Source organism: Micrasema longulum, unplaced genomic scaffold (genome assembly GCF_059751315.1).
Source record: "Micrasema longulum isolate JH-2025_06_02 unplaced genomic scaffold, ASM5975131v1 h1tg002774l, whole genome shotgun sequence".
Taxonomy (NCBI): Eukaryota; Metazoa; Arthropoda; class Insecta; order Trichoptera; family Brachycentridae; genus Micrasema; species Micrasema longulum.
In genome coordinates, this window is record NW_028279900.1 from 89,367 (window position 1) to 109,413 (window position 20,047).

The following is a 20,047-nucleotide window of genomic DNA, read 5'->3' on the forward strand; positions in this document are numbered from 1 at the left end:
GAAATCGACAATAGGGAGAAAAGAAAAAAAAACGTAACGGACATATGTCAATCTTAATAACTCTTGAAGGGATGGAATTTAGTCTTATCCAAATATTAAAATTTTGAAGACAATTTTTAAAGTTAGATACCCATGTTAGAAAATGGGAAATAAGTTTTAGTAGAGTGGGGTCCGAACTACGGACCTCTGGTTCGCGACCTTTGTCAAAATTATATAATTACTGGAAAAATAACTACAGAATGCAGATCAAAAATTGTAAGTTCAGAATTTAAATGCATTTTGCGTAGGTATAAAATCATCCAGCTTTGGTGTCCGAAATTACATGTTACGTCAAAATCAACCAAAATGTCGATTAAATCCATTGGATATGCCATACTAGTTGCATAAATTTTAATATAATTGCGCTCATTAGATATGCTTTTCAATATTTGCATCGAAATTCTATTCCCAAATTGAGGTACAGATAGTGAATTTGTGTGGAAACACGAATAGAAGTAAGTATATTCAGATATATTCGTATATTCCAGAGGTGGCCAACTATATCAGATCCGAGGTCTACTTTTTACTGTCTAGTCTCCGTGCTATCTACCAATCATCCATACCACTTTTCGCCTCCATAGATAAAAACTATGCATCGGAACATAAGCTCCAGGATCCAGTCTAGAGACTGAAATATTGCAGTATACAAATATTTTAATCAACAAATATTTCAATCGACTCTGCTAGAATTCGGATCTTGAACCACAAGCAGTGGAAAATACGTTACTGCTTGTTTTTTACACCCAGCGCTATGTTTTTACCTTAACTAAAATTTCATTAAAATATAAATTTTATAATTTAAAAAAAAAAAACTTTTATTTATGATGAACAATATCTAAACATAACAAATTGTTATTATAATACCAATGTGCCATGTATTATTTATTGTTTGTACACCACAAGAAATAAAATAATTAAGCATGCAATATTGAGCGTATTAAGAGAAATCGCGGTCTTTTTTCTTCAAATAAATGTATTCCCGTATTTTCTCCCTTGATTATAGCAGTTTGGCAATGTTTTTATTTCACTCTATGGACATTTGTCACTGGCGTTCCCTATTGTTTTTTTTTGGTAAATGGTTTACTATGGGAACTAGAACCAACCGAAACCCTTAAAAGCGCCCAGTTATATCCTCTGACGTATGGCATAGAATTTTTTTTTCGATACTCTTTCTAAAAAAAACAACAACATTGGTTCAGTTTTGGGGTGCGGAAAATGGAATAAAAAAACGTCAGTTTTGTCGATTTTTGATAGGCATAATCAGTTCGACGAGCAGTCGTCTTTTCCACATAGTATCACGGGGGCATTTGCGAGAAAGTGACAGAAAAACAAATGTTCAAATACTTACTCATCAAAATTTTCTGACACTGCATATCCTCTTAACACTTTGAGCACTGGCCGAATACACATAGAATTTACCCTGTGCCGAATTTAAAATTATAGAATTTACCCATTTTTTTGAAAAAAATGTAAATTCTCATTCTTTGTGAAGGGTTTCTTAAACGCGTCATTATTATGAAAATACTAGGTTCAATCAATTCTAACTTCTCATTTTTATTTGAAACAATTTAATAAGTCATTTTGTATGATAATTTTGCATTGGCCTTTATGGAGAGCCACATTGCAATGTTCGCACATATACCTACAGCGTCTCACTACTTTTTTTGTGCTTTGTATCCCGGAGCCGTGTAAACACGTGATTATAATAACCACGCGTTGTGTCCCGGTCCCGTGTTTTCACGTAGTTTACCAGCAGCGAAAAAATACTAATAAAAGTCACTAGATGTCATTTAAATGTACTTTTCTGAACAGCTGGTAATAACGTGAAAGCACGGGACCGGGACACAACGCGTGGTTATTTATATAATCACGTGTTTACACGGTTCCAGGACAACAAAGTGTTAAGCTCTCAAGAACAAAACCTAATTTCAAGAGAGGTATTCATTCAGCACTGGATTTTCCGTGGCGGGAGGTATTTGAGTAAGAAACTCCTCGATGCTTTAAGAAATATTTGTTTGTTTATTGTCAATCAAATAACTACCTTTGTTTTTTCTTTTTACATACCGTGTGTTATTTTTAAATGATGTTTATTAGTTTGTTAAATATTTATTATGTTATATTGTCAAAGTTTATTATTTGTTGCAACTCAATGCAGGACTTTGAGTCTCAAAAATTGTAAATTAAATATAGGACTGTGAATAAATATATATATATATCAAAAAAGCTTAAAACATCTTAAAAGCTTCGATCTTTCTGTAATCTTTATTTCTTCGCTACGTCGGGATCAGCCAGTCACTCGCGATCGACCGGTTGGCCGCCGCTGCGCTGGTATACTGCATCAAATTAATCACATAAACAAACTGCAAATACAAAACAGCCTCACTGCATGAATCCATGACGAGATTAAATAATATGTCCTATAATAGTGTCATGATGAATTCACAGCAGCCTCCGTGATGCAATTGCTAAGACTCGACTATCAAATGTATGGTTTCGATCTGTTCTGTGCTTTTATCCACCACTGTAATTGATCTTCCTGGTCTATTCTGCCCTGCTAAGCCTAAAGGCCTAACTGAAAAAAAATCGTTTTGCGTTTTCTTTCTTAATAATGAAAACAACTAAAAATATTAAAAAAATGAAATCTGAGCAGCAAAACACTAATATCCTGTAAAATTTGCAATTCAGCAGATACGACTTTTAGCCTTAAGCAAAGCAATATTGTGGTGCAAAAAAAGCAATATAATAATTTCAGACAGGTTAAAAGCTCTTTAGATGCTAAGACTTCTAAAATGTTATTCATCTCTTTTGTAATATGTTAATGTTAAGTGCTCCCCAGGAAGTTAAATCCAGTCCTTGTCAACAAAAATTTGCACAAACTCAAAATATTGTTGATAAATCCACCTGGTCCATGTAGAAGTATAGAAATTGAAAAAAAAAAAGTAGTATGTAGGTGAAATAATTCAATCTCACCCGCATAAATAAAGGTTTCAGATCTGAAACTTTACAAAAATCAACAGAAGAATAAACTGAAGGAATATGTATGTTCAAATATGGGCAGAATGATGAATGTTACACAGTGTGTAAAGCGACCACTTAAACCAGTCAATGGCAGGTCATAAGCTCTGTAGATGCCTGGACTTCTATATTACCTTCTCTAAAATGTTATCCATCTCTGTGGTAATACGCTTATATAATAGTTAATAAACATTCATTTAAAACTGGAGAGCATTAGATTTTATCGTGAGAACAGCATGTGCCTTTACGTTATTGTGAAAATTAAAAAAAGTGTTGAGGAATATTACTTGTCCTTTTACTTAAAAGTCAGAACCCGGCTCAAAGGATCTCAGCTCGCTCGGCAAAACACGATTTTACTAGGAGAACTATTTACACATTTTCATTTTAAGGAAATAACCTTGAAGAAAGAAAAGAAGCATTACCTTATCTGCACCTGCTAATCCACAGGGGTCATAGGACCCTGCATCGGTTCACCAAATAAATAAATAAATACAATATCCCGATAATCAGTTACATGAAAGTAAGGTACCAACTTTGCTTCATGTGCCAGGCTGGGAATTGTGAAATACTAAAATTAGAAACCTCAAGCATGGTAGACAAAAGTGCCAACCACTGCACTGCAAAGCTTACTAATAGAAAAAAAATAATTCCCAAGAGTCAGCAAAATATGCCTTCGTATCATTTGACTTTTACAGCAAAGGCATCAATCGACAACTATTAAAATGGCTAAACTATATGTTAAAAAATAATATTAATATATATGAATATCTCAAGGAAAACCTTGGCGCAATATTTTCATACGAAAAAATTGTTTAATTTTTTTATTCAAAACGGCCACATCATAAGTAAAATATTTTTTATTATTTATGTAAAGGTATGAATATTATACAAATTAATACCAAATATTCCAACACATGTATTATAATTACAACCGTTTGTCAAAATACTTATTACCTTTCACCTATCTATCTTCTATTTTCTATCTTCTATCTATCTATCTATCTATCTTCTATCTTCTATCTTCTATCTTCTATCTTCTATCTTCTATCTTCTATCTTCTATCTTCTATCTTCTATCTTCTATCTTCTATCTTCTATCTTCTATCTTCTATCTTCTATCTTCTATCTTCTATCTTCTATCTTCTATCTTCTATCTTCTATCTTCTATCTTCTATCTTCTATCTTCTATCTTCTATCTTCTATCTTCTATCTTCTATCTTCTATCTTCTATCTTCTATCTTCTATCTTCTATCTTCTATCTTCTATCTTCTATCTTCTATCTTCTATCTTCTATCTTCTATCTTCTATCTTCTATCTTCTATCTTCTATCTTCTATCTTCTATCTTCTATCTTCTATCTTCTATCTTCTATCTTCTATCTTCTATCTTCTATCTTCTATCTTCTATCTTCTATCTTCTATCTTCTATCTTCTATCTTCCATCTTCTTTTTCTATGAAATGAATCACTGTGTTGTGTCTCGCAAAAACTCGAAAATAGCTTGACAGATTTACGTGCGGTTTTTTGAAATATTTTCTAATTCACATCCTCAAGGTTTACAAATAATAACATCTTCAATATATTGAGTAGAAAAACAGTTAGAAGCGTGTATGTATTTTCAAAGATTTTCCAGGGTTGCATTCGACTGAAATGCATATTCCGAAAAAAATGGAGTGGTGTTTTTTTTGTAAATTAAAAAAGTTTGAATTTTAACGTTTACAAACATCAATTATTTTCAATGGACACTGAGTTAATTTCCTAACAATTTCTTAATTTCAACATGTTATCATATTTTTAATGGAGTTTTAGTAAAGTTTAAAAAAAATTAACCGACATTTGAGACATTTTTGAAAAACGGATTCTTAGACAGAATGCACCACTGCTGGTAAGTAGCGTAGAATTTGACATTTACAAAAAGAATTCTTTATTTTCCTTTTGTTTAAATAGTTTTTGCATGCTTCAACGACACAATCAGGCATTTTTATTTCCATTTTCTTTGTTTTCGATTTAAATGTCAAACTCAAGTCAAAACACGGCTGGCGGTTAAAGAATGACTTAATTCGCGTAAGGCATGAGTTTAGTGTGATAATTTTAGAAGCTCAGGGTAAAACGCTGTCTGACTTTTCTTCATCAACACGTATTCCCGTATTTTCTCCATAGATTGTGGCACTAGAGAAGTGATTTTTGCACAATTTTGATTTGAGCACGATGATGCCTCTTAGCCAATTACACGTGGAAATAAAACAAAAAAAACAAACCCTTATTACGAATATATAAATAGCTTAAAAAAGTCCAAAATAAATAACGTGTGAAATTAATTACGAAAAAAATGTTTGTTTAACCAGCTGATAGGAGGCAAGCTAACGGTCGGGCAGGGCAACGTCTGTCGGGTCCGCTTGTTTAATTTATAAAAATACGCTTCATGATTAAAATTATTAAGTATCTTTTAGAAAGTAAAATCCGTAGCTATTTTTTTAAATATTTTTTTTAATGAAAAAAAACATCACTTGAGGCTTAAAAGAATTACATATATTTTTATTTAAAAGCCACCGATGTACTCGTATTTGCTAAATAAAGGTTTATGAGTGCAGTTATTATTTAAAGAACCGCCACCGCACCGCCCCACTACCATGAAGCAATAATGAAAATAGGTCATCTGTAGACAGAAATCGAAATCGAAAAATGGCATGCGACATGGATTAGGTTAATGGATCTTGCACAGGCACACTTTTATTGAATATGCATAATTTGCCTTCGTAATACCCTTTTCAGCACCCAATGGTGCATATGGCACTGCATTGGTACCTACACAAAATTCAACGTATCTCGATTATCGTTTACATTTATTCCGTCTCGATCATGCCTTCTAGGCTTTGACATGTTTACATATAAAGTCAAACATGTATATTACAAAACAGTTGCAAATAAAAATGAATTAAGAAGAATAAGAAAAATAAAAAATAATATTCTAAGAAAAGCGTCTTTATACATTAATGAAAAATATATGGGTATACATAGAATACATGCATATATTGCAGTTGAGAGAGCAAAAGTGGATTTTTTCTTATCAGTTATATTGAAAGAATCTTAAAATTGGGAGAAGTTAGAAAAATTATAATTGAGAATACAGATTTAAGTTCATAAAAGTACGAGTATTTAGGTATTGAAATTCAAAGATAATTAATGAATATACTGCCTTTGAAAACTCAAAAGTGTTATATTAAATATATCAATATTATTTGGGAATTCATTTGCATACGCATCAATTTTCTATATTGGCACTGTAGTTTGTTGTAGATACATTTACATAGAAGAGTTTATTAAATCGGGTAACCCAGCCAGGCATACGCAAGTTAATTAGTTCAACAGTTAGGAACAGTCAAATATTGAATTTAATATTTTAAATAAAATTAACAAATCATTTTAATTTCTTTTATTTTCCAATGTTTATGCATTTAAAGTTTTATTTATGTATGCATAATTACTATGTTCAACTGAAATAAATAATTTTAAGCTAACGAAACGTAAAAAAATATGTTATACTCACAGATAGTGTATTATCTATTCAGTGGTTGTACTCTTTCGATATCATTTACATACATTTTATAATACGGTGACCGTGTAACCGAGTTGCATTTAAGTTGGCTACGTACTAAAGCAAGATATAAAATTTTGATTACATAAACCGAGTCAAAATCTCTGATCGTTCTCTAAAGAAATCCGAGATATGCATGGTTTTATTTGTTATTCTCTGTATAATATGTTAAACGAATTTTAATTTTTCATCAAATATAATACCAAGATCGGTCATTTACTTATCACTTGCTCTAAATTCGTAGAATTTATAGTAGAGTTGAAAGCAACTGGGTTCTTCTTTCGGCAAAAAGTTTAAAAAAATGCATATGTCAACATTGAGGAATAAGTTGTTTTTTTTTCACACCACACATTCAACCAATTTAAGTAAGAATGCAGAGTCACGCAATATTATACAAATTACGCATCAGCAAACTGCCAGCATCTCGGAAACATGATTTTATGTCGATTACAAATATAAAAAACAGTATAGGACCTAGATGACTGCCTTGCGGAAGACCGCTGCTGCTGGTTGCAATTAGATATGGAATGCTTAATTCTAGCATATAACAATCTGTGATAGTCCAGTTAAATTAGATAAATCGGTGGAAAAAATCCTAGAGTTTTGAAAATAGTATTGAACGCTTCCTTGTGACTTGGGTTGATGTGTGTCATAAGTCCCATGGGTGGGGGGTGAGCTCGAGGAGGGAAGGGGGGGGGGTTAAAGGCACTATTTTAAGTTTTTCGCATTAGTCTCGGTAAATATCACTCCTACCGAAACATATGTAAAGTACAAAATTAAAGGTAATAAAATTTCCTATAAAAATAATTCCACACATTTTTGTTTTAGGACGTTTGGTTGCCGAGCTATGAGCTTCTTAAGTTGGATGCCAAGGCAAATTGCATATCCTAGCGTTGAAAATCCTTCCAAACTAATTTTATTTACAAAATTATAGGTATGAACTTTGTGGTCTGGAAGTAGTTCGTCATATACTTCCCTAAAAAAACTTGCAAATAGGTTTAAACTCTTTTGCGCCGAATAAGTTATTTTACCGTTGATATGCAATATGCATATTCGTGGTAAACACGACACGTACATTGTTTTTTTTAAATATGATTCCAAAGATTATTTGAACGTAAAGATGAGCTTTCAATCTTCTAAATAAAAGATTTACAACAAACTTTAGCGAGTATTTTACATTATTTCTTTGTTTTGAAAAAAAATTGTAGTCGTTGATACTTCTTTGTTTGAATATTTTTTGTAGATTAAAAAAAAAAGTTTTAAGTTCTATGGTAAACTACAATGAATAAAATTTATTTTTGGCTAACATTGGAGAGTTAATTTATCTGTAGCTTGAAAGAGCACATCATAAAACTGAAAACGATAGGTCCGTATCAACGTTATTAAAAAAAAAGTGATGAAAATAATGTCGGTTTTTTAATAATTAAGAGATACATCATCCTCTTTTGAGCAGTTATTGCATAAGTTTAAATTTAAATATTGATTTATTGAGGTGGGTGGTGATTTTTCTAATGGATCCATAAATTTCTCAATACTCAAGTTAACACAATTAGAAAGTTCTCTTTAAATAAAGAAAGATTTAGTTTAAATAATAAAACATCCTACGTAATACAAAAAGAAAATCATAAGTACTGTTTCACACAGCCCGACAAAGTGAACAAAAAACTGTATCTATCTATATATATATATTATGAAATGCATGAATAAATAAATATAATTACCATTCACCATCTTTGAAAAAGTTCAAAAGGTTTGTTCTATAGGAACAATACCCTACACTAAATATATCAGATACGTGGGAATAACTATTGCCGAGTTCATGAAGTCTATTTAATACGGCATTACAAGTATACACTGTCCGTTAATTGTTGCTAATTGTTGCTAATTGTTGTTGATATATACACTTTGTTCCAATTCATTCGAACGGCACCGTGTTATATATACAATATATCACCGTTTGTCCGAACTCCAGTCATCCGGTTCATCAGGAAATAAAAAATGATTAATAATAAAAAATTAATTCTGCAATTGACTTTGCAGGGGATGTTTAAGCAAGTTGTTAATGTGATTCTAATTCGCTGTATTATTTCAAAAGTAATAAATTTCCCGCTCATAAATTCGGTAAACCGGAGTTTACCCGTATTTAAAAAAAATTCAAATAAATGTATAAAATACGCAAGATATATTTCGCGGATATAATAAAAATGGATTTGAGAAAAAAATATAATTTTCGTGCTGGGTATGAAATTCCGAAAGATCAGATAGAATTCCATCAGAAAATGTAATCCCATCATTCCAGTTCAAAAACCAGGGAAATAATAAAAACTTGAGAGACTTATCGGTATTTATTTCATTTTGTTGTATATTTCCATACCTCAAGAATTGTGACTTCTTAAATCAACTTGAAGAAACGATTCTTTCCTATTTCGAATGAATTGTTATTTGCTTTACGTTTAGCTACAGTGGGATTATTGTTATTCTTCTTTTGTAAATTTTATTAGGTGAATGATTCAAAAGTATTCATATTTCTTTTACGAGAGAGGTTTTTATTTTTCTCTTGAAATTCATATCCGTTTTCCAGGAAACTACCGTATGTACACGTACGATTTCTGTTCAATTCAATACAGTAAATGAAATAAAACGTTTGATCGTAAGTCAAAAAGTTCACAGATTGTTTTTTTAGAAATGATAAAGTTTAATAGAAATTGATATAAATTAATGGAGATATGTCTTTGTATATTTTTACAACATATTATAAAACTATATTATAATTTAAATACTATGAGACGTCTGTCAAAAGACATATATATGGCATTTTTTTAAAAATTATTGCAAATTTAAAAAAACCCTCCGTTTCTTAAAACAATTAGGGGAGACCTAGGCAAAGCGAATGTACCGGATAAAGCGAATGAATTGAATATTTCCGAAAATTACCACTAGATTGTGCTAATAGTTTTACAATCGGTGTACCGCATCACTACCGATGCCATGTCAGTGAATATTTGGCGTCTGATAGGAATACACACGTCTTGTGATAATAATGAGTTTTTTTAGCATTTTCTTACGATAAACGTAGGTAAGGTATTTGTGAATATTATTATTTGGTTATATTTCACGTGAAGATTAGTTTATTTCATCCAATGATTATTCGTTTCCTATCTGAAAAACTACGTTTAGTTATGAAATACAGAAACCACATTACATTTTTTTAACAAAACGTTACTGGATACTCCCTTGGGCAAAACGAATAGGGCAAAGCGGATGGACCATTCGCTTTGCCCGAATGAATGTACTTTTTGGTTGATTATGTGCAATTGAGTATTACGTTCTAACTAAAATGTTTTCTTTTTTATAGATGGTGTATACATACGCACGAAAAACAAACCAGGCAATTTGGACTGAGTCAACGAAAAGCTTTGAAAAAAGTGACTGAAGATAAGGAATCCATCACAGCCGTAGTTAAAAAAATTGAAATTCCTTACGCAACACTATCGCATCTCAATCACGAAAAAAATTAAACTGGGCCCATCTACCAGCGAACTAAAAGTAAAAGCAAAATAAGATGAAAGTAAACATTTTAACATGGTTAAAACTCTAATTCATTAATGTGATTACAACGAATTTCGAACGAAAAATTGTTACAACGAATATTATAGATACTTGCCTCGCAAGGAAAAAGCATTATTGATTTTTTTCGCTTACCAAATATTCGAGGATCATGTTCCATCCGATGACAAATGCAATGAACTCGCCAACAGTGACGTACGAATACATGTAGGCAGAACCAGTTGTATGGGGTACTCTAACTCCGAACTCTGCGTAACAGGCACCTGGAAAATAAGAAGTTCGTATGTTAAAGGCTTAATGTAATGTTTTGGATGATCATCAATGCGCTTGTCAGCTAAGTTTTTTATTATTAATATGATGCAATTCTCAGTTTTTAAACGTAGGAATTCTTCAGCATCACCATAAAAAATATTGTTGCACGTCGACCAATAAACAATTGAACGTAGTTATGCAGAAAACAGCTAGTCGACAATTTAGAAAAAATAAGATTGATGTTATCGGGTCCAATAATATCAATTATATTTTCTGCTAAAAGCCAGACCGCTTTCATACAAAAAACGGTATTAATCACCTTCTGAAAATGGTGTCTATTAAAAATGGCATTTTTCAATTTGCAGAAAACACCCATAGCCCTAGAAAAATCTTACTGTTCTTTAAAAATCTTTAAAACTGGTCAAATGCATAATTAAATTCTTGTTTGTTATATAAAAAAAACTAATCCAAATTCTTGCGACAAACATTTATTTGCCAAGGTTAATTTGTTTGCCAAAGTAGATTTCAGTGCACCGTTCACTCTGTTCCCGGCACTCACCCTCCTTTCAATATATTTCTCAGTCATTCTATCCCTAGTAAACACATTTCCCAGATACACAAATTCCTCTACTTGTTTTAGTGTAACTCCATTCACAGTGATTTCATATTTAGTCATACTTTCATTTCTTTCAAAAACTGTCACATTCGATTTATCGACATTCATCAGCAAATCGCTTCCCTTGCATATATCAAAAACTTATTTCATTTTTTATTTATCATCCCCGTCATAAGGGGTACGTGAGTTTGAGGTCGTTTATGAAGTGGAATGCAGGAAAAACTAATTGGGAACCTCTGAGATAAAGGGCTGAAAGTTGCCAAGAATGCTTATTTTGAGATTTTATATTTTAAAAAGAATATTAATAAATGTTTCCAATAAAATAGTTAGTGTTCTATTAATGATTTTTTGGATGTTTGTACACTAACTTGGTAGTTCATTGTTATATTTTATAGGAATAAATAAGTGGTTCGTAAAACAAAGTAATTGTATTTATTCCTTTAAAATGATATTAATGAGATTAAATAAAGTGTAATAAGATATATCAAGTCTTGTATCGTATGTAGACTACTGTCGTATTACAGTCACACAAGAATTAGTACAAATATAATTCAATTAAACTACTATTATATAATTTTTAATCTCCTCTCATTACTGTTTATATGTAATAAGTACATTTAAATAAAGATACTTGTTTCAAATATGTCACGAAAGCGATGAAACCGGTCAGACGTTATTTTAACTTCACTTATCTTTTATTTTCATAAAAAAAAAAATTCGTATTATTATTGTAAAAATACAATAATTATTTCACGGTAATTGTAATTTTTACAGTAGAAAAAAACAATTCCTTTTTAAACGACTTTTTGTAAAATTTTGGCATCTCTTAAATTTAAGAGGTAAAACAAAGTTTGGATTATTAATATTGATGATTATTTGAAAAAAAGTCAACTTAATTTTAAAAACTTAGTTGACTTTTAGTTAACATATTTTAATTCACATATTTATCCCCTCAATTGAGAAAAAATAGTATCTGAAGTAAATATGTTGATATAAGGAAAGTTTTTAAGCAACATAATACACGTGTTGGGACAATAAATGCCAAAAATCAATGTAAATCATGGGAAATATTCGGAATCAATTACCTGTGAAAACTGACTCCTTTAAAACCTTTGACGCCCCTACTGCTACAACCAAACATACTGCAATTCACTATAGTCGATTTTTATTTATTATTACGTAAATATCCAAGTTATTTACAAACAAAGCTAAGCTCAGATACAAAGCATCCGATTGAACTGTTATGTTTATGTTGTCAAATAAAACAAAATGGCCACCAATTGGTTGCTAACCAACAAACCAACATCGCTTGCGTCCTATAAAACATAGTGATAGAGCTTCTCTTTAGGTTTTTTTTTATTTTTTATATAGGAGTTGCTTTATTATTTACCTTGCTTATAATATACAAGGCTTCTCTCTAGGTTACGCATGTTTACTCTGAGTGAGGTATAGTATGTTATATTTTTTGTCCAATTAATTCTTAAAAAATATAAAAGTCAATAACGGGAAACGGGAAAATAATAAACGGGAAAGCAAATTTAAGATGGTATTTTCATTTTCCTTACTTAAATATTTGTTTGTTTAGAAATCTACATTATTTTTTTATAAACATAAACGTATTGATAATATATTTATAATGGTTATTTACAATAAACACAAGATTTTTTTCATATCGCGACTCTCTAGAAATAAAATCCATGTTAGAATGAGACTTTCAAATGTAATATTATTAGTTTTATTCAAATAAAAATTTAAAAACATTTGAAAATATTCTAGAATGTAACTAACTTGAAGTTTTCATATGGTGTAGGTAAAGTTTTTTTGCTTGTATTGTTTTTCATTTCTATTTGTGTTGTTTTTAATTTTAATTTGTAAATCTATGTAACTTGTTTTTGGCCGATGTTATCACATTTTGGTAGAAGGTTCTAGTAAAGGAAAAAAAAAGTACCTAGCATTCCCAAAGCACGGATAATTCTCCTGAAAAACGGAGTTTGTCCATGAATAAATTTATGTGTCTATTGTCTATGGTATACCGGAAATGAACGATTCATTCGATTTTTTCATTAATTCAATTACTTATCATTCGATTAGTAAATTTAGTCGATTATTTTCATCTGTAAGACAAAGATACGGTTATCAAATCTGCGTACGCGAATGTGTAGCCATATAAATATTTTACGGGGTAAGTTAGTCCTATTTTAAATTTAAATACTCTTAAATGTAAAATTATCAATAATAATGTGGTTTTTATTACTTTTTTTTGAAGATTACTTACACTTTTCCATTATTTGAATAATGACATGGTTATGATATTTTTTATATTGCGAAGGGCAAGAAGTAACGTGAATAATTTTATTAGCCCTACGTATTAAATTTCCTTTTACCAAGCTTATATTAAGGAATAACTATACCCAGTATAACTATTTATATCAGGTGTATGAAAGGTTCTCATAAAAATATTTACTATGGAGAATAACTATAGGTACCTATTAAGTTAATTCCATCATTATGTTTTAACCGTGCATCATTTTTGCGTACATTTATGAACAAGCTATGCTCGTATGTGCAGCTACAAATACTAACACGTCATTCGTATTAGCGACAAAACAAAACAATACCAACTATACAAATATCGAACGTCTAACGAAATCTAAGTCAGTTCAGACATAATGTTGAACTGTTCAGTTCAGTTCAGCTCTGAAAATCGGCGATGATTATTGGCATAGTTTTATTATATTCTGTTCGCAAAATAGTGAAGAAGGTAAAAAAATATACAAGTCAAAAAAATATGTAAATATATAATCAAGAAAAAAAATATAAGTCTGTCGAAACCGATTATGATATTTATTTATTGATGTATTATTTGAATTCTGTGGTGTTTTATACTTAGAGTTTGTTATAAAAGAACAATCTTAATTTAAAAGAAATATTTTCTGGGTGTTGTGAAACTTTTGAAAGATAAAATTTAATGTAAATAAAGAAAGACAGTTTTTAGATATTACACCACTCATAAATTAAAAGCATTAGTATCGACATTGGTCAAAGTCATAATAACAATACATTACATACCTAAATATGCCATTGATAAAAATGTTAAGGCAATTGGATGAATGTAAATTTAAATATGTATTACAAAAAATATTTTGTGTAAAAAATACAGCAAAACGCAACAAAGAACATTGTTAGAATATCTGTCCGCTAAATAAAATTTACACGAATGAAATGAAAATTTAATCATCATTTTTACCTTCATAAACGATATTTTATTTTAACATCTCTAGAAAAACAGCATGTTTAGTAAATTATTTAAATTTGAGATAAATACAATCCACTTTACAAAATAAAAATTTGACAGATGATGGGCCATATATTCCAGCGCTGTAGCACGTTGGACTCAGGTCTAAGCGTGGAATAAGTAACTATGGTCGCTATCACAACTTTATACCGAGTATAACTTTATATGAGATTTAAGAATTTTTAATATACCATCCTTATTTTACCACTATGCCTAGGCATAATTTTATAATCGGTCTATAAGTAATACCTAACATGTATTTTATTAATTTTATGGATAATGTAAATAGCGCCATTTTCGTAATGTAATATCCCTCAAGAACGCTTTACAAATTGATTCATATAAATGTATTTTTATTGAATTATGGATAACTTATACAGCACATACAAGATCCTAATTAGCTAAGGCCTTTGGGACAAATTCATTTAAGCCCGCAGGGCTGATAATATGAGACCAGATGGACCAAATTAACCAGCTTGTAATAGTTATTATTTGAAATCACACATTCTTCGCGGTTTAATGTTAATCGATTACTAACCGATTTTTTTTTGCAAATATTATATATACTATACCTGTAAATTTTATGCCGTTTTAGTAGCATTATTCTGAGGGACGAATTCTTCCTTATCACATTTAAATTGTTTTTAACGAAATAAAATTGTAAGGCCCAAATGGGCGATATTTCAAGGTGCTCGAGATCCTAACCGATCGAGACCCTAGGCCGATCAACTGAGGCCCGGGGAGGCGATCAAATGAGGCCCGTAGGGCCGTAAAATGAGTCCCGGAAAGCCGATTACATGAGGCCCGAGTTACTTGCTAGTATCATATTAATGAAGCAGACATTTTAAGCATGCGTCAAATCATTAGGCTTTTGTTGCTAAAATATATAAAATTAAGATAAAAGTCTGAATATTTGTTGAAAATTATGTGAAACTTTTTTCTCATTATTTTTGAACAACAGATTTTTCGCTGGTTATATTTTTTCGTTAAGTCTGACTAGTACATATGTTGAGCAGAAAAGTAATATCGAGGTCGAGCTAAAAAAATCAGCTTTGTTTTGGAACGCAAATGGAAACGCATATAATTGGTATACCGTGCACGGTTTTATAGTTAGTACGTGGAATACAATATAATGGATATTTTTTAACGGGACGCAAAATGCATTCCGTTTATCATAGATAGTTGCCGATAGTAAAAAAATAAAGAAATTTTCTTACCCATTCTAAATGAAATGGACAAAACGCTCGTAAGATTTTATGTTTTACATTATTTTGCCTCAATATATACGTAGGGCTTCTAAGTTTTGCAAATCTAAAAATCATTCGTCTAGGTACATTATTGTATAGATCTTTTTTTTTACGGCCTTTCGGATACAGATAATACCTTTCTAGCGATGGCGAGTGGTGAGTTTTTAGATTGGTAAGCTGCGAAAATTCTGATGAAACGTCCATAGCGATAGTATGACACATAAAAAAAAAACGTCTATTTTATATTAATATATGATGAACGATAAATAATCCACCATAAATGGCTAAAAATGATTTATTAGCGTGCTGATGTATATTTTCTCACTTGCGACTATTGTATCTCGTCTTGAAATAAAACACTATTGCTTAGTGAATAATCATAAAAACTAAATTATTTCTAAGTATTGCCCACCGAGTGCGGTAGTTCACTAAACAAAACATTAATTGCCTTTTTAGAATCATTCTTTTATTGATTTTCATATTACTTTAATAATCACGAACAGTGTCAATTATACTTTATTTAGTTATTTACTTTTAACACCATTCGCTATTAATTCACTAGAATTGTTTACAAATAATTGTTTGTTACTCAAACATTATTTTTAAAGCTTTAATAGATACTGATATCTATAATTGAACTGTCGTCTGTATAAAAACATTTCATAACTAATGTATACTTTACTTTTGTTTACCAAATCTTTGTTTTTCAAAACCCACCAAAGAATTTATACTGATACGCTGATATTAAGAATTTCAGTTTGTGGTATTATTTTTTTTTACAATAAATTCATTTTTAAACCATCGAACAGGACTTGACAAATATTATTATTATCTAACTTTCTTGTTTAGGTATTATATATTTGTTGTCTCTTTCTCAGATATAAGCGATGCGTATAATACTACATCCCTTGCACGGTCTAAAGTCAAACAGCTTTATTTTAAAGAATAATAACCCTCATAAAGAACTGTTAAAATACTTAATTGCATTTAGGAAAGCTGCAATATTCAGCAGTTATCGTAAGTGTATTTTTTCTAACTTATATCTGAAATTTGAGGTTTAAGGACGAAATCAAATCTACGTTTCATCTTCGGTCGCGCAAGTTCGTGTAATCCTGTAGTAATAATTTCGATATAATAATGCCGATAGAGGCCACTGGCTCGCTGTATAGAATGATGTTTAAACTAAATATGAGGTAAATTTATTCACGCAAAAAAATGCAAATGACGTATTTTTTACTAATAATAATGGAAAATAAAACATTAGCTTCGTTATAAAAAAAATATGGTAAGCTGCAAATAGTCAATTATTAAGATAATTCGCCCCTGCTTTCTAGGAAGGTTCGTCATTCTTTACGATATTTCGTGCAAAGCATTTATCATCACCCTAGAGAAAGATGTAGTTTTTTATAAGAGGGCAAAATCGGATGAACAGGTCTTCATCATCAAATAAAGCAGCGAATTTTGCGTATAGAAAATTAAATGTTAAAGTTTAAGTCTGTCTTATTGACGTAAGTGATGGGTAAATAAAACGCTGCTAAACCTTTAAATAAAAAGTAAGTGATGGGTAAATAAAGAATTTGAAAAGCAAAAATAATATGAAATACATTTTCGTTTTCAATTTTCTCGTGCACATCCCCCTTACTTTTAAGGGGATCAAAATGACGAGTAAATAATAAATTATAATTAGAGAATGTGAGATGTTCTTGAAAGTTAATAAATTCACGGGAGTCAATATAAATAAGGGGTAAGTATAATTTTCATTGAAATATATTTGAACATCGCAAAGTATTCAGACATTTACGAGGCTTATGGCCTGTCATTAACAGGTTAATTGATCACTTTACATGCTGTGTAACATTCTGTCTATGTTCCCAATTCCATATTTCTTTTATTACTCCATTTGAGTTTCGTGAAGTAAAAAAATATCTACATAGATTCGCAGATGAAGAAGTATCTATTAAATATATTTAAAATGAATTATTTAGTAATTTCTAATTGAATTTACCTGAAAAGACACTGGCCAAGGCTGCTATGATGAAGCTGATGACAACTCCAGGCCCCGCCACGTTCCTGGCGACCATCCCGCTCACCAAGTACATTCCCGTGCCAACACAGGAACCCACCCCGAGAGAAGTGAGGTCCAGCGTGGTGAGACATTTCTAGAACAGATAGAAAAACAATAAATAATATATTGGTAATATTTTGAGTGTGCCCAAATGTTTAAAGACAAAATACCGGATCTCACCCCCTAAGGAGTTACTCAAGTTAAAATATTACAACAAAGATGATAAACATTTACGAGAAGGAAATTCGAAAGTCTAGGCATTTACAGGGCTTATGACCTGTCGTTGGACGGTATAAGTAAACACCTTAGACACTGTAACGTTCACCATTGTACCTTTGTTTTGATATCCATATTTTGATAATCAGATGGCAGAAGGGACCATCTGTAATTTTCAAAAATGTTCAGGAGAGCTGAAATATTACTCAATTTCAAGACTTTAATCCACAAACTAAAGTATTTCAGTGATACTTTTTAATGATAAATTACCATTTTAAATAATGCTGTTTTTTTTCTATGCGTAATTACTGAAAGATTTATTAAAACTTTTGTGAACTACAAAAGAGAAAAAATACAGATGGTCCCTTCTACCACCTGAATACCGATTTATTCAATTCATCCATCTGTTGATTTTTGTGATTTTTGTCCTCCCCTTGCGGTGGTGGTATTCGGATCCTCTGCCTCTGACCACCCAGGAAGTCTTTCTTTATTAAAGCCCGTTCTCCCATTGTAAATATCCGTGTTTTTAATTATGTTTAATGTGTTAGTAATCTTTGCTGTGTTACTATAGTTTAAAGTTGTTTTTGTACATGTGTATTAGTTTATTTATGTAAATTGTTTGTATAAATACTTATTTTTTAATAAAAAAACAGAGGCATTGGGGGATCCTGAGGGGTGGGGACGACGTGTTGGCCTCTGTTCATACATCCTCCTCCCCTCTTCTTAATCTGCGTTGAGTTTGTATTCCTTAGGAATATTTACAATAACTTTCAGACAGAGAGTCCCCCAGAACTCTAAAACAGCTGTGGGTGGATAATGGGCTTAAGAATCTTCCCTCAATGTTGATTTTTGTGAAGTTAAAAAGCTGAAACCTTTATTGATATGGGTGAGATTCATCTGACTGATTTATGTCACTTAAATTTGAAGATCCCTTCTAAAAAATGTCATGTTTGTTGTAATGTTTTAGTGTGTATTATCTATTCAATGGTTTTAATTTTGATAAAAGCCCTAGGCGTGAAATCCAAATTGTGTAAAAAAATTGGGACCAACTTAAAATATCATTGATTATTAAATAGAAAAATATTATTTTCAACTTCCAATTTTTTTTATTGTGTTCTTATAGATGCCAAAACTCCTATGTAGGTGCGAATCTTAACACTTTAGCTTTGGCTCAAAACACCAAACTTACGAGTTTTGAGAGTAAGTGCTTGAAAAGAATATTAGGTATAAAGAGGTTCGATTTTATAACTAACATTGAAGTCCGAGAACGGAGGCAGCAGCCTCCTATAACAAGCGTCTTGAGGATGCGGTGGTGGACCTGGCTTGGACACGTGCTGCGCATGCCTCAGGAGAACCTAAACCCAAGTTGCCTCTTCTTTAAACCTGCGGGCTTATGCCGTCCTGGAAGGCCGTCGATGAAGATCTTTCGACTTTATTCGGCGGAACTAAGGGGCGCTGGATTGACATGGGAAGAGGCGAATATGCTGGCTGGCGATAGGGTCTCCTGGAGACAAATGGTGATGTCCACATGCTCCACCTAGGAGCGGATGTGGAAAAGAAGAAGAAGTTCTTATAGATAAGGTCAGTGCTAAAAAAGCTCCTAAAGTCACTGCAACCTGTGTAGGTCTAGTATTACGGACTTTGCGCAAATGAGCATATGCAAAATAAACACAATTCAAAACTCAATTTGTTAAATGAATCAGGTCGTGAATGTTTCGCTTCAAAAAATTTATAAATATCTTATTGGTCAACAAAATAAGAGTATTGAAATCCGTTAGTTGAACTTTTGGGGATACCTTCTAAGTTTATGGATTTTCGTATCATTCGTATGTCATGTCTAAGAAAATACTTTGTTGACCAATAAGATATTATAACGACACAGAAACCATGAAACGGAATAATAAAGAACTGTACGGAATGATTGGTATTCTTAACTTCTGTACTATCTCTATTTACCTCAGTATGTTCTACCGACTTGTCATCTCGACGTCAAATGATCGAATCCAACCAATGAATGACGCCGAAAATTTATCCCGCGTTCCTTACTTAATTCAAATTTTAAATAGTTCTCATTCGTATTTTAGATACGCTTCTGTAAAAAATAGTGGCAATTTTAAATCGATTGTAAACTCAAATCAACCTCA

The 20,047-nt window shown here is 31.3% G+C and overlaps 1 protein-coding gene across 1 annotated transcript in view; it reads right to left on the reverse strand.

Annotated features, from left to right (window-relative positions):
- LOC148271605 (solute carrier family 7 member 14) overlaps positions 1–20,047 on the reverse strand; it is a gene marked incomplete at its 5' end in the record, with an annotated part of 126,007 nt that overhangs the window by 64,511 nt on the left and 41,449 nt on the right. Inside the window, 2 exons of the mRNA XM_088241181.1 lie at positions 10,348–10,475; positions 17,628–17,781. Coding sequence (XP_088097307.1) covers positions 10,348–10,475; positions 17,628–17,781 — 282 coding nt within the window. The remainder of the gene's footprint in view (positions 1–10,347; positions 10,476–17,627; positions 17,782–20,047) is intronic.